The sequence below is a fragment of the Aotus nancymaae genome, unplaced genomic scaffold (genome assembly GCF_030222135.1).
Source record: "Aotus nancymaae isolate 86718 unplaced genomic scaffold, 86718_ANA_hifiasm-v0.15.2.pri h1tg000029l, whole genome shotgun sequence".
In the NCBI taxonomy this organism is placed as follows: domain Eukaryota; kingdom Metazoa; phylum Chordata; class Mammalia; order Primates; family Aotidae; genus Aotus; species Aotus nancymaae.
Genome location: NW_026988442.1, coordinates 50,015,053 through 50,039,236, shown reverse-complemented (window position 1 = coordinate 50,039,236; position 24,184 = coordinate 50,015,053). Strand labels below are relative to the sequence as shown.

At 34.7% G+C, this 24,184-nt stretch overlaps 2 protein-coding genes across 2 annotated transcripts in view; one reads left to right on the top strand and one right to left on the bottom strand.

The window, feature by feature from the left end:
- Positions 1-8,005, top strand: part of GCA (grancalcin) — a 30,968-nt gene extending 22,963 nt beyond the window's left edge. The window contains exon 8 of the mRNA XM_012440585.3: positions 7,710-8,005. Within this exon, the coding sequence (XP_012296008.2) occupies positions 7,710-7,826 (117 nt within the window). The 3' untranslated portion in view covers positions 7,827-8,005. The remainder of the gene's footprint in view (positions 1-7,709) is intronic.
- KCNH7 (potassium voltage-gated channel subfamily H member 7) overlaps positions 7,026-24,184 on the bottom strand; it is a 471,595-nt gene continuing 454,436 nt past the window's right edge. Inside the window, exons 13-16 of the mRNA XM_012440583.3 lie at positions 21,515-21,766; positions 16,651-16,819; positions 9,864-10,056; positions 7,026-8,496 (exon numbers count right to left, since the gene is read on the bottom strand). Of these exons, the coding sequence (XP_012296006.1) occupies positions 8,230-8,496; positions 9,864-10,056; positions 16,651-16,819; positions 21,515-21,766 (881 nt within the window). The 3' untranslated portion in view covers positions 7,026-8,229. The remainder of the gene's footprint in view (positions 8,497-9,863; positions 10,057-16,650; positions 16,820-21,514; positions 21,767-24,184) is intronic.

Sequence of the window (24,184 nt, the reverse complement as noted above, 5' to 3'; positions counted from 1 at the left end):
GAATGAGGTCATCACATAGTACATATATTAAACTTTTCCTGTAATTTAGAATACTGAGCATAAAACTACTTTCCAGCAAAACACTGGGAAACTTAGGAAAAATTTGTCTTATTCAGTATCAGCTCATTTGCTGGGAAATCTGTGCTTTAAATCATTTCCTGCCATATCTCTTTCTACTTGTGTTTTAAAATATGTTTTTCTAGCATATAAATAAAGATTCTTATATACTTAGCATTCCTTTTATCCAAGTAGCTTGGTAATATGCAGCTTTGTGTATTATTTTGCAAGTTTCAAGACTCAGGTGTGCTTCTATATATCTGAATAGATAGTGAGTAGACATTGGCAACACTTCTACATCACTATGATGTGCCATACAGGAAGAGAATGGGGAAGCTCTTTCCCTATGTGCTAGTTATGTTTTCTTCAGATGCGCCCCTTCTGTAACATCAGAAATGGTGGCGATTTGCAAAGCTTATAGGGAGTGAGAATTGGCCTAGATTCTCATTTAATAGCAATATTCAGGGACACTTATGTTAGGCATGAGTAGGTCTTAATTCTGACATATTGTGAGAGGTACCCCAGCGTTTTCCCTTAACCATAAAAATGTAAGTATGTACAAATACATGCATACAGATATTTGCATTCTAGTTGACTGTACTGAATCAAATTTCATTTTGCTGTAATTATTCAATTTTCAAAGGATAACCTGAAGAGTGCTAATATGAATATACCAGAAACATTAAACATTCATTTTTTGAAAAGTATAAGCCATTTTAAAGTGATTTTAAGATTTTTCTGAACTTTTGGATGTGTATTTAATTTCCCATAGCTATCTAAATGTGGTACCCTCAAATTTATATTATGGCAGGTGATAATTTATCTTATGGTAAGTTCTAAAATATTTAGCTTCATATTTAGAGTCTCATTTTCTGATCAGCCTCAGTTATAGATATCATTACAATTTTTCTGTTTGTGTTTGGTTTTTCATTTGTCAAAGGGAAATATTCTCTTGGTGTTTTAAACCTTAAAGATGAAGGTTAGGAAATCTAAGCCACTAAACAGACTCAACAGTCCTTAGCTTACATGCCACATTATGGCCAACAAATGTAATTTACAAGTTTTCTTGAAGGTAGTTTGATATTTTTTCCCCTTAAATAATAGAGAAGCAACTGGGGGAGGAATTAAGAAAGTATGAAACTCGGGTAAAATAAAATATCTGGATATTTTCATTCTTGGTTAAAAAATGAAGCAAACATACGTTATAAAAAGTTATTTGCATGTACGTTAAAGCCTGTTTATCCATCAGAAATTTTAAGTAAACAATAAATGCTTCAGTCAGTCACTGTTGTGGTCTTAACAGGCAATAATCGATGAAATATTAATGTTTCTTCTATTTTAGATTTAATGCTTTTTGCCACTCAGTCTAGCTTACTAGTGTCCTGATGGAACTTTGTAATAGCTGTAGCACTGTTATGTGATTTCATGAAATAACATCAGCACCACCATGCCTATATCTAGCACTGTCCCTAGTAAAATGTTGGAAAAAGTTGGCTTGTCTAGTAAAAGTATCCTACTTAGCTAATGAGATTTACTTTCTTTTTCCTCAAAATAATTTCTTTTACAAATTCTTGAATTTTTCATGTATAAATAGATCAGAAATTATATGCTTATTCTTAAATTATGTATATATACTATATTTTCAATACAACTTGTACACTTCTTTTAGCTACCAAAAATTTGCAACCATTTTTACATGAAATGTACATTTTTCTTATTTACAGTTATCTGTAGAAGCTTATTGCAAAACTAGTTGTGCAAGTAGATTACACTGTCAATACCACATACCAATCTTTGAAGAAAATATTTGCTAAAAAATAAATATTTCTGCACAGAATATTTCAAAAGCATTATGATTTCATGCTACATTATGTGCATAAAAACTAGGAAATAGTATGTGTTTTGGTAGATTGTTTCATTTTTGTATAAAGCATTCCAAGGTACTTCCTACTTAGCCAGATGTGAGCTGCTTTGTATCAGATGACTGACATTTTCAAGTGATTACACACATTCTTTTTGGAAATGTATTATTCTTTAACTGGTAAACATTCTGATGTAATACATTTTCCCATCAAAATTATAAAATGAAAATTTCAGCTAAAAAGAGGTAATGTGCCTTTAATTGAAATCAGTAGGTGGCTAGGAGATAAAAACTAAAGATTCCTCAAGATTTCTAATCTTATTTAACATTTGGAAGAAAGATGCCATATCATTTCAATGCTATTATAGGGGCCTTTGAGGAGAAAAGATTACTGAGCCTTTAATTTTACCCCAAAATAAGAATGATGAAAATGTGGGATTTTTTGTATAGCTAAGCAATATATGTCAGTATAAATAATACAGTTTAAATAACAGTTGTGATTATTTTCAATATAAAAACATTAAAATATACAAGAGGCAACACAAAGACTATAGGTTAAACATAGTGCTTTAAAACCACAGGTATACCAAATTATTTTACATCTTTCAAAACATAAATTAATGGAAGTCAAAGATGTAGTGACTGCAATTTAGGGGATTCACCTAATTTTTGACATTAGCTTTTCAAGAATAACTATGTTAGTATTGCCACTTCTCATAATAAATACTATTTTATTGGGAGTATTTCTGTAATCTTGCTATTCTCATTTAAAAGTTTGATCATGATTGGTAGAGCAAGGAAATTTGTCAATTGATTTTATGGTTCTATGTTCTCAACACTGCATTTCTATAGATGTTTTAATGTATTCATAGTAATAACATGTTAGTTTTAAATAACTTTTTGTTAGTCATCTCTCAATCTCCATGTAATAGTTTGTATATATAAGCCTCACAGTAGTTTCTTTTAATGCTTTTATTAATAATTCATGTCTTTCTGTTATTTTTCTGTATTTGACATTTAACAAAGTGTGTTTGTACCACAAATGCATGTGATGAATTATTGTACTCAAGCACTGATCAATCACAACACCTAATACTGTACATTTAAAACACGATCCTTTAAGTTTGAAAAGTGGTTTAACATCATATCATTATAAGTAGAACCACAGAAAAAAATTTGAATGGGAACACTTGAGGAATGAGGGAGAGAAGGATGAGCTATTGCAAACCTGGAAAACAACTGGAATGCAAACGTATAAATTATTGAATGGTGGACAAAGGCAATATTTGACAAATATAAGGATGCTATGTATACTGGCATTCTGCTCTGAGCAACTAGATCTTTGGGAAGTATGTGAAAATGACTTTATAAATTTTTGTTATACAATATGAATGTATGTGCGGGGTAAAGGAAAGAGCAACAGAAATATTTTAGAAGACCTTAAATAGTGCTACTGCACTGCCACCATATTCCACTATCTTTGTGATGATGCACAAGTCACACAATGATCTTATAGATTTACTATAAGAAGAAATAACGTGCTTTATGGTTTACAAAGCATTTCTACTTATGTATTTCAGAGGATCCTCAACATACTCCTTCAAGGTATGTTAGATGCTACCTCCATTTTTATAGTTTTGGATACTGGAGCTTACTTTGGGTTTGTCCCAAGAATAAATGGAGAAGGTAGAATTTGAATTCAGGTTTACCACATTGAGTCCCCTGCCATTTCCACCATTCCACACAAGAGCTTAGCCAGTTTAAGACTGTGTAACATATCTGTGCAATGGAAGAGTGACCTAGGAGTCTGAAAAGAACCATTGCAACTGTAAAATTCCATTTTCTGTAAAAATAGATAATATAATTACTTGCAAAATTGTATTTTGTAAATGTATTTTCAGATATCCATCTAAGGACTAAATCATAGATCTAAAGAGGGACTTCCACAGTGAGCCAGCCTTTATAGAATACATTCTAGTAGTACTGATCGACAGATTACTTTTACATACTTGGCATGTAACATCGATTCAGAGTAGATATGTTTATAATAAGGAGATTGATACTCTCACTATTATTATAAATAGTATTAGTTTAAAGCTACAAACCTAATAGTGCAAAATACAATTAAGAGAGATAAAACAATAGCTATATGTAGGTTTTTCTGAATCAAAAACTTATCTTGGTAACAGCTATTTTCTTTGAGATACTGCACATTGTGCAAAATCTAAATCTTGGGAAATTGTTCTGATTGTTTATAATGCCATGTTTCTGGATGAGAAACAAGGAACCCAGCATTTTTTTTAGCACCTAGTATGTGCCAGGCACTTTATCTAATTTCTTCCTCAAGCTTCTGTGAGACAGGTACCATTATCTTATTTTTGGAGAGTCAAGAAAAAGACTTGGGGAGGTGAATTAACTTGCTCAAAGTCACACAGCTATTGATAAAGAACTTGTATTGGAACCCAAGCTGGTCTGACTGCAGAATCTATGCTTGCTCTTCTATATTGATAATTCTCAAATTTTTAGTGTGTATAAGGATCACGTCAGAGCGGGCTCGTTAAAAGATAATTGCTGGGTCCCACCCCTAAAGTTTCTGATTTAGTGGATCTGGGGTAAGGCCAAGAATATGCATTTCAGCCAAGTCCCCAGGTGATGCTAGTACTGTTGGTTGGTGGACCACACTTTGATGACCACTGTCCTGTATCATCCTATCGTCTGGTGCCTCTTCAAACTCACGTGATAGAGACATGCTTGTTTTGCTGTAAAAATATAACTTGATTTTTTGATAATTAAAAAAAACTTTGATTTTTATAATTTACTTACATATATTTACTTATTTTTTGTTTTAGCCATAGATAAGAACTTCAAAGACTCTACAATATTAAGTTATAAGTTAATGTTGCAGAATTTTTTTTAATCATGAAAGTAGTTTAGAGGAAAGATACTGTTGTTATTTAAAGATAATTATTTTAGATATGCCAATAAGACGATACATTTTATCATTAGATAATATATGATGGGGTTTTAAAATGACATTTGGATAAGAACATTTGTTTTCTAGTCATTTTGGAAACATTTGCTAAAGTTCAACCTGCAAAAGGACCTTGTAAGCAACTCTTACACAAACATATTAAATCTGACCCAAAATGCCCTGACCAACTTTCCATACTTCCTGACTAGAAGAGTAAGATAGTTCTTCTGTGATGACCAGTACAGTATAATGGACGTAAGAAACTATTCTGTCTCAAATCTGCCCCCTGCCTTCCTATGTTTGTTGAATGAGTTATTATTAATTTAAAAACCCCATGAGAACATTGCTTCATCATTTATTATTCCTGGTTTTCTCAACTAATTAAAGAATGTGACTCCCCTAATGGGGAGAATGATAAGTCTAAGCTTCAGCTCTTTACCCAGTGATTAATAACAGCAGGAGAGCATCTGATCCAAACAAACTTTAGATTTTAAATGACATTTTATTTAGGTTAGGGTACTAGCTAACATCAGTTTTAGGAGGAAAGCAAAAGGTGTTATGTTGGTGCTTCTAATTACCTAGAAGGAAAGCATTTGCTACACTGCAATTATGATTGGCTGCAGCAGTTCGACCTGGCCCTTAGCATGATCTCTAGATGGAGAGGTCAGACTGTTTTTGCACCAGCCAACGAAGGGTGGGAGATGATGGCATATTTAGACATTAGGTCTTTGACTGGGGAAGGGTATGAATTTTGCACATCAAGATAATTGCTTTGGTCATCTATAAGTCACTTTAGCCATTGAGTCTTCTGACATTAATGCCCACTAATCCCATCTTTATATTGCTCAGGCTCTTTTTAAGCTAATGTCCTGTAGGAAGAGACCTTCCTAATCCTGTCCAATTCTCTGAGGGTTAAGATTTTAATATAAGCAATTATGTGAAGGGATGATGAAAAAGGTTTGTGTTGTGCTAGAATTTAAACAAACTGGATGCTTGCACACCATTCCCCATCTTCCTATTTCTTCATGCTTAGTTTTCATAAATATAAACAAGTTTTAGGTGGAAGGCTGGATTTTATTCATGTCATACCAAATGTTGCAGCTGAGGCATTCATTAATCAATCAGATTTCAATACCTCACCTGCCAAATCCTCTCTCTCTATAAATGAACATTGTCTGGTGAATTCATTCTGAATGTTCCTGGAATTTAGGCCGGCAATCCTTATGAAATTTGCTGCAGGTGCAAAAATGTGTCCCAGTATGGAAACAAAATCCCAAAATAGTCCTCTGAATCAGAGTTAGCCATTTATGGGACTTTCTCTTCCCTGCTAGGCACCCACTGAATGTTTGTTGAATGAGGAAGTGAAAGCATCAGTTAGCCCCTAAGTTTGCATCTGCATAACACCAAATAATTTTGGAAACTGGTTATAATTATTACATTTTTGTATAATAGTATATGTTTGAATTGACTGGTCATTTTGCATAATGCACTTGAACATTTATGTTTTGGTTTTTCAAAAATTAAGCAGGAGTAAGAACAAGTTTGTGCTTACAGATTGCCTTCCACATGGATTACCAATTTATGTGACCATTTAAAAATATACAGGGGGCAATCTAAGGTCACTTTAATCACACTTTAAACAGTACAATAATTTTTGTAAATTTAAATAAATAGCTTGCATTTGAAGCTGATTAACAGATCAGTGTCAAAGTCTGAATATCCTGAAGGGATAGAAATTAACCCATTTAATGTGTACAGATAAAATGTTCTTAATGGACTAAGAAACTTTCAATAAATTTAAATATTTTTGTTCTGAAAGAAAAGATATAATGGATCAGAGTTCATAATTTTAAATTGTACTTGAATTGAAAAGTGAGATTTCTTAACTAGAACTTGACTGATCAGAATCTTAAATTGTAACATTTTCTTCACCCCAATTTTATGAGAGACATATGCTCCCCACAAAAAATCTAACAGTTGAAGATAGTTTAATTGAAAGATATATTTCATTGTATGTTCTGATATTCTGAGGTCAATATATATTCATTCCAATCCATGCAAAATATATTTTTGTTTAATTTTCAATTGGCAAAAGTGTTTGAAAAACTAAACAAAACTGAAATTTTACTGATGGTATGTGCATTTTCTTTCTAGGCACACTTTTTCCATAGCTGGAAGTACACATCGAATAACAAATATTTAACGGAAGCTAGTTTTGCCATGCAAATCCACTGAAATCATACATTCTTTGAAAACTATGTATGTCCACTATTTTTTATTTGTTTTTTGAGACAGGGTCTCACTTTATTGTCCAGGCTGGAGTGCAGTGGTGTGATCAAGGCCTCCTGCACTCTTGACCTCCCAGGTTCAACCCATCCTCCCACCTAAGTCTCTCGAGTAGGTGGGATTACAGGTGTGAATTACCACACCCAGCTAATTTTAAAAAATTTTTTGTAGAGATGGGTTTTTGCCATGTTGCCCAGGCTGTACGTCCATTATTTTGATCAAATTCAGGATTTCTTTAAAATATGAATCACAAGAAAGCTGTGGATATCAGTTTGTGTTGGTCACAGTTTAGCAGTTCGTAAGGAGACCACCCCTTCACCCCCCCAAAAAAAGCAAAATGAGAAATGTGTTTTTAAGCCTTCTAGGAAATATGCCAGTGGAAAATACTTTAGATGGTTTGTGGATGCAATTAGTGACATAATTTTAAGTAGAAAGACCTTTGTTCTCATTAATGTTGACCTATGTTTAGTATTTGGAGATGGCTTCCTGTACTGTCAGAGGTTTATAACTCAAACTTTGTATTTTTTCTTCCAGTGTGGAGGAATGAACGTAACTTTACACATCTTGATACAGAATGACCTGAATCTGTTTGCAGAAGTGACTAAGTTCCTTTTATCCCCCTGGAATTCCCATGAGTTGAGGATCATCTGAATCTGAGTTGCATCCATGAACAGTTTAATCCCTTGGTTTCTTATTTGCATGGAAGGCATTTTCATATCAAAGTACTGGTTTAGTAAAAGCAGTAAATAGGAGTCTCCATGCAAGAGAAATTGGAGTTTCCTAACATGCATGTGATTTAAAAAATAAAAATAAAAAATAAGGTGCCATGAGATGCTGGCAGTTTTAACATTTGGAACCAAAAGTTCTTATGTATATTTACATCCTAACTGCTCAATTTTACCTTACAAGCTTCAATTTAGGAAAATATACAGTACTTTTGCATATAGTGGTACCTTGTGAGCCCCTGAGTCAAGTAGAGAGGATTTAAATAGAAAAAGGAAAACAGCCATTAAAAGCACTTACATTGTATGTGGAGTAAATAGTACAAAATGAACTATTTCCCAGGAAGACCAGGATCAGAAACATGCCTATGAAGACCCAAGATTCCTACAGTGCTTAGGGATGATTCTGGCAAAGAAGGATGCCTAACTGGATGAAGGTACGTTTTTCTTTGCCGCAGATGAAGCTCTAAAGAGAGATCACTGTCTTGTTTTAAAAGTGAAGTCAAGTTGTCTTCTGAAGCTGTATTCAGATGCACCCCACTTGAAAGGGATTCTTTGGATTTAAGTTTAGATTTTTCAAGGTCTAGAAATTCAGGACACTGATGGAAAGAAAATGAAACACGTTTTTACAATTCACATTGATAGTCATTGAAAACTATACTAATAAAAACGTAAGCGTTTTCTTTCCTCATTAATCTATATTTAATTAGTGATATTAGCCAACATTTCCCTCCTAAAATGAGTCAAGACATCGGAGATTGGTTATCAGTATAGAGAATCCTAAACAACCATTCTAAGAACTTTTATTTAACCGTGGAGCCAGATTTTAAAAATCAGATTTAAAAAGTATTATTTTACATTGAGTTTTCCAGATGAGTTAAAGTCAAAATTTAAGACAAAATTGGGATGAGGAATAGGATCATTTGATGAGTAAGAGGGTATCAGGAGGAAAGAAAAGATGGGAAGTAAAATCAGTCCTCTCTAGTGAGGTAATATTACCTAAAAACACTGAAAACAAGGAACAAAATAGATGGTTTTACATGTTTCCCAGTCATTCAAAACTAGTTAAATTAATTTCTACTTTCAGATTTTAGAAATAATGCATTATTTTTCTTTCTGGCACATTACCTTCTGTTATTAGTATAGTTTCATTTTCCAGGACAACTTAAATTCCCAAACATTTAAAAAAGTTTTACGAGGTTGTTCTATAAATCCTTATTTAAGTCATTGTTCTTAGGTCCAATTTCACTATAATGTTTGACTAATTGAGACTAATTCCCAAAATAGAATTAAAAGGGAGCTGGACTACTCATATTAACATAATTCAAAAGGATCCCCTTTGAGGGCTTCAGAAGCAGGAGAAAGGACTTTTTAAATTGCTTCTCTTACCATGTTTATCATCCAAGTGAAAAAAATTTAGAGATCTCTGGTGATGGGTGGGGTACAGACAAGATTACTAGTCTGATGGCGTTCGAACCTCAGGTCTTATCTGGCCAGCATGCTATTTCTCCTACCCTTCCTTCCTGAGACCTCACCCAGCCTTTCTTTGGCACTGCAGCAAATTACAGATTTTTCTTTGAAGTTCTTTTTGGACCCAGATTTTTCTCTAAAGCCCTTTTTGGAGCATGGAAGACTATTCCTTAGATTTCAAAGCTCTACTGCATGAAAATTTAAGCAGGTTGATTCTGGAAAAAAGAAAAAGAAGGTTTTCCTTAAAAAAAAATGCTAATGTTTTAAATCATTATTCTAACTTCATTGTTCTCAAACTTCAAATGAATGTAAAAATCAGCGTGGGCTTGTTTAAAATGCAGATTACAGGGCCCATTTCCAGAAATTCTAATTGAGTAGAAACAGAGATAGGGCCATAAATCTGTTTTCCACAGCACCCCAAGTGATTCTGATTTAGGTGACTCATGGAAACATACACTTTGAAAGACACTCTTGATTGGATGGTATCCACACTTACTTGTGAGGACGGGCTGAAACTTCGGTCAGTTTTGATGGATGCTAACGGTTGACTGGTTCTCATCAGCCGGATGATGGGTCTCTGATATTCTGCTCCTGCTGTAACCATACTGTAGGCTGGGGGGACCACAGTGGTTTGTTTCTGCAGTAACTGTAAGATGGTCTGGATGTCAGTGGTCATTTGGGATTCAAGCCTGCAGAACAGATAGAAGTAGGAAAAGACAGTCCTAAAATAGTCCAGGATTTCAAGAGTATTTTAAAAAAAATTCAGCACTACCAGCAAACAGAATTATGGCCTTGCTTTAAACAAGAAGGACAGGAGAGGGAGCACAGAGATTCTTTCCTGACGGATACTTACTGTGTATGTCTCACTAATGATTCTGATAAAGACTATTGCTTTCCTGCTCATATTAACAGTTAACAGAAAATCAGATGAACAAAATAGACTACATATTTACTAACTTTCACTGATTTCAAAATGCAAAACACACTGAGAATTTGTTTTTAATCAGTAATTGTCTTTGCTTTTTCATTAGGTTTTACTTAGTTTCTTGTGAACATTTTATTAGCTCTTAAAAAATAGATTGGTAGCACATTTCTTTCATAACTGTAGCACCCAGGATAATTTCTTATGTGTTTTTACATTTATATTACCTTTTTTTTAGCCTTACCTCTTTCCTATTCATATTAAGTATTGTGTATTATTCATTGTATTATTTCTTTAACATTTTATGCTATTAAATGCTAAGTTCTTTTTCCCTCTAAATATGTCACGGCCTTTGGTATGTAAGAAGCATACCAAATTTGACTTCACTTGCTTCTAATGACCCATCTGGCCTGCAAAATACCAGTCTATTTTTTCCCTAAAGCTCACAAGTAGCCAACTGGCCTGTTAATTTTATTCTCATTTTAAATTAAAATTTAAGGGAAAATAGCAAAATATAATTGGTCAGATTCCCTTCTTTTGCATGTGTTAACAGCATTAAATACAGAGGAAATTTTGTGGACATAAGAACAGAAAATTTGGACCATATGCCTCTTTAGAAAATTCTTCTAACTCTCACTTATTTGTGCTATTTTGCCTCTGAATAAAAAATGGAAAGAAAAAAAAAAGTAAAATCATAGGATTAATTTTGCCCACTTAAAGTCATGCTTATTTGTAGAATTCCAAAATAGAAATTAGTGTTTAATTTGATAGACAACATAATAAACCTGGAAAACATGAGAAAATATCTTTTTTTTAGTTTTTGATATTTTGATATTAACACTCCAAATCTTCCTTCTAAGAATCACAATAACACATTATTCTTACAGTTTTTCTATAGTTGGTAAATATAGCCATACAGCTTTATGTCTTCTAAACCAATAGCTATGAATTATACATGACTTTGCAAATGTCATTTTTGCAAATGTCAAAACCACACACTGAAAAGGGAAAAATTGAGTTATCAACTGGTTTATTTATCTACTTTTGTTACCTAAAGATCTGATCTAATTTTTATGCTTCCAACTAAACTGAGCAGACCCATTAGTTTACTGTTATGTGTTATACATCTTTCTTTCATTTTACTTTCAAGTCCCAGCTTATATATTATCTGTACTTAAAAATCTTTCCTTATTTACCTCATCAATAATTACTTTCTCCTCTGAGCCTCCAAAGAAAATTCTACATTCATATGTCATCATAAACATTTCTGTACAAATGTATTCCATCACTAACAGCATTCAGTTGTGAGTGGCTTACACAATGTCTATTAGAATTGAATGTAGAAGAATTTTAGGGGAAAGACTGGAAGAAGAATTGCATCAACAAGGGAGATTCAAAACCCAAAAATGAGTCAAAAATTATGGTGATGCTTTTGTCATATAAATCCTTTGCCAAACAGCAGCTGTCTCTGAGAAATAAAATCTCTTTATCATGGGTTCTACCTATTTGAATAGTGTCTATGAAGAACAAATCTATTGGAAGGTGAGGCTTCAGCATCCACATGTCCAGTAATTGCGGCCCACTGCCATGAGTGGGACTCAGGCACATGACAGCTCATGTGCAGGTAAAGTGGCTGGTGCAGGGTGAGGACAGAGACTGTCAGTATAAATTAGATAACAGCATAGCCCACCTCTGTCAACATGACATTGTTGTTTGTTCCAGGAAAACTTTGAGAAAAATAAGATTACACTAATAAATAACTTTGCTACTTCAGGAAATGTCTATAAATTGCCTTATTAGAGACAGTAGGCTGTTCATCTCAACAAATAATTTTTAAATCAAACTTTATTTATCAAGACTCGATTCAAGTTCCTCAACTTACTATGTCCATTAGTCCTAAAGTATATCATAAACTTTGCCCAATTCCAACTAGCTCCCCACTTTGAAAGGCCCAGACTCCAGTCCTATAAATATTCTACTTCTCATTTCCCTTCTGAGACATCACTGAGACTCTGTCCAGATGGCAGAATCCCTTTCTGCAGTAATTTTGAATAATTAATTTTGTTTTATTAACTAGTTGTTAGATATAGTCCAACAAAGGGGAGAAGTTTACTGATAAGTTTTTTCTATGCATAGGATTGTATTTCTGTGTTTATTAAGCTAAGACAAGGGTCTGTTAGCTTAATAAGAATGGACTCTTGGGCCAGGCACAATGGCTCTTGCCTGTAATCCCATCACTTTGAGACGCCAGGGTAGGTGGATCACTCATCCTCCAGAGTTCGAGACCAGCCTGGGCAACATGGCAAAACCCTATCTCTACAAAAAGTACAAAAACTAGCAAAGTGTGGTAGTGTGCACCTTTGGTCTCAGCTACTCAGGAAGCTGATGTGGGAGGATGGCTTGAACCTGGGAGATCACAACACTGCACTTTTGTCTGGGTGACAGACTACAGAGACAGACCCTATCTTAAAAAAAAGAAAAATAAAAGAGAACTCTTCTATTGAGACTAAATAGCCTGCTTTAGGAATTACAGAGAATTAAAAATAAATCCAGCTTGGTATTTAAAACAGAAAATAACATAGTTTTAGAACTTTTTCTTCTGTCAGCATCGTTATAAAGCTGTATAAAGTGAATAATTTCATTTCATTCACTCATTCAGAGACCCACAATGTACCAGGCACGATGTTAGGTAGGAAGGTGAGGGAAGAACATGATAATGAATAAATATGAAATCTGATTTCACATTGCTAACAGGAACTGACCACTTAGGAAAGACAAATGAAGGGAACGCATAAATAACCACAACACAAGGCAAAGCAAGTGCTCAATGCCATACGAGAGGCATGCAGATAAATTGCTCTGTGTGTAATTGAAGGAGTCATTACTAACAGTTTTTACATTTTCTAGGGCTTCCCTACTCAAAGTGTGTGTGTGTGTGTGTTTGTGTGTGTGTGTGTGTGTGTGACAGAGTCTCACTCTGTCACCCAGGCTGGAGTGCAGTGATGCAATCTTGGCTCACTGCAACTTCCACCTCCTGGGTTCAAGCAATTCTCTGCCTAAGCCTCCGGAGTAGTTTACAGGCACCCACTACCACACCTGACTAATTTTTGTATTTTTAGTAGAGATGGGGTTCTACCGTCTTGGTCAGGCTGGTCTTGAACTCCTGATCTTGTGATCCGCCTCCCAAAGTCCTGGGATTACAGGCGTGAGCCACAGCGCCCACCAAAGTGTGCTTTTTAGATCAACAACACTGAACATTGCTGGGGGCTTGTTAGAATGTGGAATCTCTTCCAACTAGAGCTTTTAACTTGGAATCTGCATTTTAATAAGATCTCCAAATGATTCAAATACACATTGAAATTTGAGACGCACTGCTCTAGGATCAAGTCTTAAAGATTTACCTAAATGGGTATATCTGCAGGCATAATATATAAATATAGAAGAACATTTCTTATGTAAACCTTTAACCATATCTATAGGTTGACCAGTCATTGAAGCAGAAAAGAAGTGGTAGCAAGGACCATTCAAGATAGACCATTTTATTTGATTTTATTGTATTTTGTACTTAATATGTGTATTTGAATGAGACAAATGGTGTAGGAATTCTCAGTTCTACATTTAAACAAATGCCAAAGCTAAACAGGGTAGACTCAATTCTAGAAAACTCTTTACTTTCTGTAAAGTAGAAGTCTGAGTTGAGCTGCCCCCTTCAAACTTTTTTGTACACATTTAGCTTGTAGAATAAAATGGAGGTGAAAGTTTGTTAGAAATGTCAGTAGAGTAAAAATGTAATATTTTGGATTTTAAAAATCCAAAACAAGCAAAAAAAAAAAGTCTGTGAAAATAGAGATAATTGGAAACAAATGTCAAAGGAGATGTAGTATTGGTGGTAGTGTCAACCTAAATAATGAACAGAGGCACTCCAAAAGGAAAAGACACTTATATGGTAATATGCAATGCAATAGGAATATTCTTGTCATAGTAAACTATGCACTCGTTCTGTGAGGTAAAGACAGACATTTTTTAAAGAAAAAATGAGGAAGACTGCATGATTGTTTTGAAATGATTATCCTTGGCTACAAAGGTCAATAACAAGGGTGACGCTGGGCTGAGATTGGACAGGCAGTTGCTGGTCAGATGTCCTTGCAGAAGTACTTTTTGTGTAAGGTTGCAGTGGCTTCTGTGCAAGGTTGCGGTTTTCATAGAGTCTTTGTGATAGCTTTTGTTATCAGGCACACAACCCTCTCTTTCTGGCCTTCCCCAGCTCTCTTTGTCAGGGTTTTCCTAACATTAATGACTCTGTTTTGATTTTGACAACTTTCACAGCACCAATTCAAAACATCTTCAGGAAATACATACTGATATTGGGAACATGTCAAAAAGAGATTTAATTGCACTTTGTGGAAAAGTTTTATATAGTAATAACAACTTACTAATGTAATAAAATAGCAATAACAATTTTTATTACTATTGGGTGATTGCACACCAAATGGATCACAGATAAATGTGCCCTTGAAAGTTTATATTTTCAGACCCAGGACATATTGAAAACAAATGTCTTAAGCAATCATTGACTTATCCTAGCAGCAGTGATTGGCACCCATGACAGAGCAACCAGGTGATGCTAAAATCTCAATTTTAGTTCTGATGAAAGGTCCAAGCCAGAAACTATTATGTAGAGTAGGAGAATACACTCAAATGAACACCAGTAATAGAAGTGAAGTTCCTTGTTAATCAAATTTTACCTAGCTGCAGGTACAACATCCTCCATTTTGTATAGCATAGGTAGTTCCCATTTATATTATTTTAGTCCTTACAGTAGCATTGTAAGTAGGTATGAGTCAAAGTAGGCAATGGGGGAAAATTTAAATGATTTGACCCAGTCATTCTGTAAGTCATTAAGTAGCAGACTTAAGACCTTTTCCTACGCTCACCAATTGCAAGTACAGTGACAGCATTGTGCTAAATAAATCACTGCTGCCTTTGTCATTCATTCATTCACTTGTGTGTTCAATGACAATAAACAACATGGACAAAATGCACAAAAAATTCTAAGCATAGATAGTGAATAAATCAGTAGTTTATGCAATCTAGGCAAAACTCATATAGATGTGTTAAGTACAGATGAGTAAGCAAGCAGCTTGTTAAATATGGCAGAATTCGTAAGATATATTAAATACAGACAGCATGCTAGTAACCTGCCAGGCATATCAAAGATAGAAATATGTAACAAACAAGAGTGTTGCTTATACATAGAGATGGAAAGAGCAAATTATTCTCATGTCACCTCTAGGCAAACAACTGTCATCCCAAAACGTGGTCACCCATTGGTGACACATACCAGTATCATCGCATTCTGGCTCTGTGTGTGCTGTACCTGTGAAAGGCTAATGAAACACATGGCTGTTGAGCTGGCTAGCTGGAAAGCCACAGCTGAGGTCAGGTATACTATAGCTTGTATCCTTTTTATGGAGCAAGTGTGTGCCACTGGCACAGGACATTATTTTTGTCCGAAGGCCTGCAAACCTCAACTCTGGTCTTGGTAACTTCATTACACTATGGCAAATGCATGACCGTTGTGTGTCAGAATTGAGGTAGTGCAGTCCTTTTACCATGCTTGTGCATATTTGAAATGTGTTAATTGCCCCATATGGTTTCCCTCTTCTCTCATTTGTGTTTTAAATTGATTTAATAAAGCTTGTGATTAGAGCATTTGAATTTAGTCAGTGCAGTTTTTTTGTCTGGGACTGCTGGAATATCTTGCCTGGTGGTGAACTAAAAGAAACCACCCAGACTTAGGGGAAGGGATTACCTCCTCCCTAAACTAAAATTTATTCCTCATGTTAAGTGGTTTAGATCAAAGGTGAAGGAAACAAGAAAGTCTGTGGGATTTTCAATTCAATTACATTTTTTGACAAGCTGACTGAATAATTGAAAGTTTAAATCGCTTTGTCAGTATTTTTTAAATGCCCTAACACATAACCAAGCTTCCAGGAACATACAAAAAAGTGTAAAAGGAGGATTAAAAGAGGAAGGGTGTTAGGTAATGAATTCATTAGGAATTATCTTGAGAAGGGAGGAGGGGGCTTTCTAAGGTAACCAGTGCTGGTGAAATACTAATTGGATGACAAATAAAGAAAAAAGTAGGATTTATGCTGCCAGAAGTATCAAGTGTTCTAAATAAATGCTCCTTTCAACACAAATTATTAATTCTGTCAACTTCTAGTCTTATTTTAAAGAAGTGAATGTATAAGGAAATTATGAGATTATGGCAAGAAGAATCTTCCATTTGTAAGGAGTAAAACTGTACCCATGTAAAAGCTTGGGTTATGCTCTCCTTTTACCCTGTCCCTGCTTATACCTGTTAAGTTGTTCCTGAAGCAGATCTAATCTTTGTTCCACTTCCCCATAGGTGAGGTCACTTTCGGTTTCAGAGATACCCCAGGCAGCTCGCTGAAGTGCGGATGGACTGGAGTCTTCAGGCTGGGGATGTACATTTTCTCGTTCCCAGCTTCTCATGTCAGTGATGTCTGTGGAAAATAGCAAGATGGATGTCAAGCCTCTTAGGTGCCTTTTGTGTCAATAACACATAGGTATCCACAAGACAAGCTGGAAAGGATTGGAGTATAACCTGAGAGACAGAGAACAAAAGTGTTCAGTGATGTGTCCAGGGGCCACGACCAACTGGTAGCAGAGTCCCACTCTCACTCTGCCGGCCCTACCTCCCATATCAATTTCCATGTGAACAAAAACATGTAGCAGGTCCTGAGTGTTGATTAGGATTTTGTTTTCTTTCTGTTTGTGCTAGGAGAAGAGAAGAACAGCCAAACCAAAACTAATTAGAGAGCAATGATTCTGTGCTTTTATATTTGAAAAGCAGCAGCATAATTTGTTTGCACTGCATTACCTAGGGTGTAAGATTTTTAGTGCTCTTTTGCACAGGATAAGTTGCATAGTTATGACTTAGAGTGGGCCCAAGAAAAGAGCCTTAGAGGAGTGCTGATCTTCAGGGGGATCCCCTTCAGCCAACCCAACTCAAATACAGCCAAGGGCCCTAAGCCATGAAAAGTGGGAAGAGTCTAAAAAGCCCCTGGGTCCCCAGCTACTGTTTCATGTTTTTATGCTTTCTTGTAGCCCCTTCTGTGCTGCCCTTTACTATAATTGCATTGTTTTCTAGTATGTTTTTCTTGTGGTTCTTTTATTTTAAATATTGTTATGTTACTCTACTTTAAAATAAACTATTTGTTCAGGTCTACTATTAAAATGTTCTAACTGTCTATTATGGGCCAGACACTTGATAAATACGGAGGAATTAAAGATGAAGGAGACCATAGACCCTGAACTTGAAGAATTCAGTCTAACAGGGTTGTGATCACTTTCACATAGATATTCATTTTTTAAACTTCTTTTAATTCCTATTTCTCCTACAATCTCTATTTTTAAGCTGTCAATGTTTGGGGGCAAATATGTCCTTCCCCCCTCATTTTTGTCATATATTTTGAATGCTTCTGCTGATCTCTTAACCTCTAAGAATGATTAACAGGTTGGAAAGTAAAACTTATCAAAAATACTACTGGAGCTGGGAGTTGACTTTGGAGAAGAAGGAGAAACATTTTCTTTCACTGGGAGGGCTAGTAGGAAGGAAAGACTATCTAAAGCTGGTATTCATTTTCACATGGAAAGAGATCTGAATACAGAAAGTGATTTCGGCTTGATAGAAAGGCTTAAAAAAACTTGACAAGTATCTATGATTAAACACTGAGAAAAGTTATGTAAAGTTATGGAATTCTTGGCTATTTAAATTTGGACAGAAAGCCACTGAATTGGGTACGATTAGCTATGATTTTAGAAATCGGAAACAAGACCACTGGACTTCTCAAAGTTCCTTCCTTTCCTACAGTTTCTCCAGGGTAGTTTAAATGCATCCCCTTTTCTCCAAGTAGAAGACAGACATGTCGATATTCTTTCTTCATGGTTTTCCTCTCACTCACTATCTTTTATCATTGAATATACAGAAATTTCTCAAATGAAGTGTCTGTAATTTCTGCCTCAGTAGGGTGAGGCTTAACAAAGGAATTGCATATCCAAAGTCAGCATTAGAAAAATATAGGATAAGAGTTCCTTCTTGGGCAGAAATGGCTAACAGACCTCAGAAGGCTTGCTTTGAATTCCAGAAAGACTCTTCCTGACTACATCTTTGTTACTATAGGGATCCTGGTTTCATTATTTAAAGTGGCAGTTTACCATTTCTTTTGATATTTTACCAAACATGACAAAACATAAGTGAACCAAATAAGATATTGTTGGAGTTTTAAGCCATTTATCTGCAGATTTTCACTGAGAAGTAGTATTTGTTATTTACAGACATTTGAACCTGTTTAAAATGCAAAACAATAATGTCTTACCAAACTGGGTTTTAAAGATTGGGCCAATAATGCCAAATAAACCTCCAGAATGTCTACATAAATGGTTTAGTGATGCTGATGCTTGTCTCTGTCTAGTCTGCTGCTAGCCAATTAATGTAAAAATCTTTCTTTTGAGAAAACAAGAACTAATAAGATTGAAGTTACATGTTATGCTCACAGGTTTTGTGCAAAGAAAGCTTACAGAATTTCTGCCTATGTTTAACAGCTCTCTTCTTTCCAAATCATATATAATAATTGATTTTTAAATGACAGTGGTGAATCACATGCAATAAATTATGGAGGATTATATTTTTTCTTCAGGGATCAAGAAAAATAATAACTTTATTAGAAATGAATGAAAGGTACACTCTTACGGTATACATGTAATTCCATGATTATAATTTACTCTTTTATTAAAATCTGAAGATACATAATTAGCTTGTTTTAATAGCAATATAAAAAATGAGGAGTTCAAAGCGGGAAATCCTGGTTAGTGGTCTTAATCAAATGAACATCCTTGTAGACACTTTCTAAATATAGCTCAGAAAGAATCTGCACTTGGTTGCCTTGGAAAATGTTGCTATAGTTGCAAGACACATTTCTGGAAATGGATGAACAGAAAGTAAACTTTCACTTTGCTCTGAGTAGACAGTTTTCCTAGAGTCAGCTTTTGACCTCAATCTAAGTAGCAACAGAGTCCATTTAATTTGTTCTCTTTTCATTTTAGTTTTGCCTAAATGTGCCCCTCTGTTGGATTCAGCATTACAAATGTCGGGAATATGAGTGAGTGAAGTTTCCTATTAATGGTGAAACTAAAATTTGTGGGGGTTTAGTAGTTTGAACTGCAGCAGTGACAAGTCACACCTTATTTATTAATGCAATATGTCACCTTAAAAATCATTAGGGAATGAAATTTGCAGTGGATGAAGCTTTAGAATTCCCCATTGGTTAATGATATTAATTAGCCAGGCTAACCATATGTCACACCGATTGAAGCTATATGACATCAATTCAATTGACCTGCATATTTAGCTATACATTTTCAAGATAATTATTATTTGAATAGGGATTACTCTGTAAATTTTTAAAAATTAGAATATATAGGTATTAAATTTGTTAGAATACTATTTTTGTATATATGGAAAAGCTAATTAAAGATAATTGGAAGAGGTAGCAAAGAAAAGTATAAGAAGAAGGGCTTGAGAATTCATTGTCAGAGAGAGTCATTATACAGTCAGAAAATCCTCAAATTATATCTTTAATAATTTGCCACTTGAGACTCTAAAACTCAAGAGGAAAACAACAAGCATTTTTATTAGGTTCACATTATGTTGACCTTTGGAGATGGTAGGGATGGTTCAGCAAGTTCTTCAGAACTTCTGACTTCCATGATACAACCTGTTTCTATTTTTAGCACTTCCCAGAATCCATTTTCATAAATAACTAAAATAGGACATTTGGTAATCACATTTAATATTCCATTCTTCCATTGTGATAAATGAGCTACTATTTTCATTCACTTCATCAAGATTTTAGATTGTCCAGAGAACACTTGCATATATTCTTAGCTTACTTCAATGTGGGGTCATGAAAAAGTGGATGTGACATGATAGAGAAAGCAACTCTTGAAAAATATAAAGCCTAAACATCCTGGATTCAATAAAATCTTTGTAGCTGAATATGATATTTTGGAATAATGAGGATAAGTAATATTTACTTACTCTGCATTAATGTATTAATTTTGCTATCCTACCAGGTCTAGAACTTCCTATTTTCCCTTCATTTTTTTATATTCTTTTGATGCTTTGGTATGCCTTCTTAATCTTTATATTTCTGTACATCCAGGGATATAGTAAATTATTAAAACTTGAAAAGTAAAGCCTGTGAGAAAATACTAACAGTTGGGGACTTTATTTCAGAAAAAGTAATTTACATGTTACCTTAATAACCACAGCCTAGTTGGTTAAATAGTATTATTCCTCTTTTAATGATGCACAAACTGAGTCTTGGTAGATTTGATCAAATCATTTACCCAAAGACATAAAGGGAGCAAGTGTCAGAGCTGTGCTTGGAACCCAAGCAGTCTGACCCACACCTGTTACTGGTACCACTTACTAGCTAGATCTGTAGATCTAGCCTCTGGTATGCTAAAATAGTTTTTCTTCCATGCAATAGTTCTTTAAATTTTTCAGAATTTCTCATTTTTATCATTAAACCTGCAGCTACTAATCAAGCATTATTACTCAACTCATGCACATTTCCTACAACAAAATCTATTCATTTGGGTATTCCTTTTGGTAGGGATGCTAAACCAGAGTTGGATTCAAGACCATACTTTATTTCAAGCCATTTTTTCCCAATCTTTCTCATATTTTCTGTAAAATTAAATTTTAGTTGGCATGTATTACAGTGTGATTGCATTGGCCTTTCATACTATAATATTATAAGGTTGGGGGTGAGAAATGGGTACAAAAGATACATATAAAGGACCAATTGGTTAGCTGTCTGAAAATACTCATTGATCCTCTCTCCCTATTGAAATCACTACAATAGACTTTCCCATAGTTTTCTACCTGACATTATATTGAGTCTGGTTGGTCACGAAAACCTCTCATGGTATAAGTTTTTGGGCATAATTACCACTTGTTTTAGAATAGTGCAAACACTTGGTAGATGATATGAAATCTGAATGCTTCACGAACATTTCATGAAGGTGAAAACAATTAGATTAACATGTGTCAGTACAGTTCTTAATTTGTAAAAGTCACCATTTGTGATTAGCACTGAAGAGAGATCACCTGATGTCTAACTCTGGATTACCTTTGCAAGAGTGACTTCTTTTATCTATGTGCATTCTTCCTGAGGTGGGCACCGTTTCTTCAAAATCGAGCCCAGATGCTTTCCCTATTCCTGGAGAAGAATCTACTATTCCTGAGAAGAGCGGCTTTTGTTCATCATCAATGGAGGAGATGAAAGATGACGATCTGCTTTTTTTTTCTTCAAAGTGTCTCCTGGAACTCTGATAATGTCTTATGGTATCTGCAGAGTCTTCAGGATCATTTGTACTGTTTTCTTCACCAAAATATATCAAAGAAAAGTTATTTTATAGCAGATAATTAAATGTGAGACTGTATGCATATTACACTACCTAGCTATATATAAACTATATACATATAGTTTATATATAGCTTTCTCCTATTGAAAATGTAGCTACTTGGATACTTAATTTTTTAAATTCAAGGGTTATTAGATTATCTTAGTGAAACAAATTATTCATTTCAAAATTAAAAGAATATTTACAATAGTAACAATGTTTATGTCTCAGAGGAAAACTGTAGGATAACTTGCAAACTTGTTTAATGTGCTCAACAGTTATTTGTATTCTGAGAATCTGGTACACTCTTTCTTTAGGGAAATGAAAAAGACAAAGGCAAATGTGTCCCAATTTTAAAATATCATCACTATGCAACTTGTTATTTGTTTCTTTTTAACCTACATGTCCTATCATCTGTTTCAGCTGCTCATTCATTGCAAAGGTCAAAATTGGAAGCCTCCTTGTAGTGAAAGGCTGGCAGGCTGAATTGCAACCTTAGTCTGATGCATGTAATGGCTTTGGCATTCCAGGAAGTTTGGTTGTGTAGCATAATGCAAAGAATATAAAGCTTAAGTACAGTAATTAAGGTAGGTTTTACCTAATTACATTAAAGCTGGTAGTACATATTGGCTGTTTTATACTGAAATGTCAGGATAATTTCAGTCCTGAAGGTTGTGTTAGAACATATTTCAGCAGGAAAAACTCAAAGAGACAAATCCAAGAACTAGTTTCTATTAGTGTCCTGGGGAGACAGTATAATTCTCCATCTGGTTTCTGCTAATAACTAACCAACAAAACTCCAGAAGGTATATCATTTTCTGGAGAAATGGTGAAGACAGTGTCCCCATCCACTCTGCGCCTGAATGTGCTTATTTGGTTATTTATAGAAGGCCAAATGAACCGATGGAAGGCCACGCCAGAGAAACTTCCAACTGTCTTTAAAAATTCCCATATGGCATAGAAATTCAACAAATATTTTGTCCCTTTATTTTTTAAAAAGATAAAAGAAGATAAAATTTAAAAATCAGCCTTATGTGTAATTGTTATTGAGGTGTTTATGTTCTGTCAATTAAAGTTAAATCTAGCCAAAGCAGATTGCTTATTTTCTTTAAGATTTCATGCTTGCTCAGTGATTTCATCATTGCTGAGAAAGCCACAGACCTTTCTGAACCCCAGTGTTACAGACATCATTGATTACTTACTGTTACTTATATATCCTCACTCACTAATCTAATTGGTTGTAAATAATCAGATCAAGTATTCTTACAAAAAACCTTTTCTCTTCAGTGTCATTGGCACAGACCTCCTTAAACCTTTAAACTTCTATCTTGCCATATTCTTCCCAACTTAGTTTTTAACTTCTCCCCTTCTCTAAAGCCCTCTAAAAATTTGATAAACATTCTCTACTTTTTGAACATATTATATTCCTTAAAAAAGCTGGATGCGGTGGTTCACACCTGTAATTCCAGCACTTTGGGAGGCTGAGGTGGGTGGATCACAAGGTCAGAAGTTCAAGACCAGCCTGGCCAACATGGTGAAACCCCATCTCTATTAAAAATACAAACATTAGCCAGGCGCTTGTGATCCTAGCTACTAGGGAGACTGAGGCAGAGAATTACTTGAATCCAGGAGGTGGAGATAGCAGTGAGCTGAGATTCCACCACTGCACTCCAGCTTGGGCAACAGAGCAATACTCTGTCTCAAAATAAATAAATAAGTAAAAATTAAAAAAAAAATAGTTATAAACTTTAGGCTAGTAAATGTGAAAAAAAAAGTTTCATCTTTCTAAATTGTCCTCACATCTGCTTTGTGAATTGCACCAGTCTGCCCCTCTTAAGTAAACCTTTTTGTAGTCCCTGACTTGGGAACCAAAAATATTTGAATCAGCTCATGCCTCCTATTTTCTCAAAAATGTTTTCATTTCTACACTTTTGTGGAATGTTTTCCAGCAGCATCAAATGTAAGTTGAATTAACTATTAATTCATATGCTTCCAATCAAAACCTGGATAGTACTAACATGGATATTGGTAATGAATGTACCTCACAAGTTAATAAACTATTTTGTCTCTTTGGCTTGAGAGGTCTTGGGGAATTCTTACACATGGTAGAATGTTCTGTTCTACCTACCATTTTGGGCTCCAGTCTTAGTTTGCTAATTTATGGCTTGATTTTGGATGTGTACGAACCAGATTCACCAGTTAACGTGTATTGTTAAGTTGAATTATAACTTGGTGATTTCATCTTGAACATGTATTTACAAAATGTGGTGAATGAGGAATTACTATCATTTAGTTTTATAGTAAAATGGAGAAAATTACTTTGCATACATAGGACAAAATTCTTTAGCAAAATTTCAGGTAAAAGAAGAAATAAAAATTTGATATCCTTGAATTTT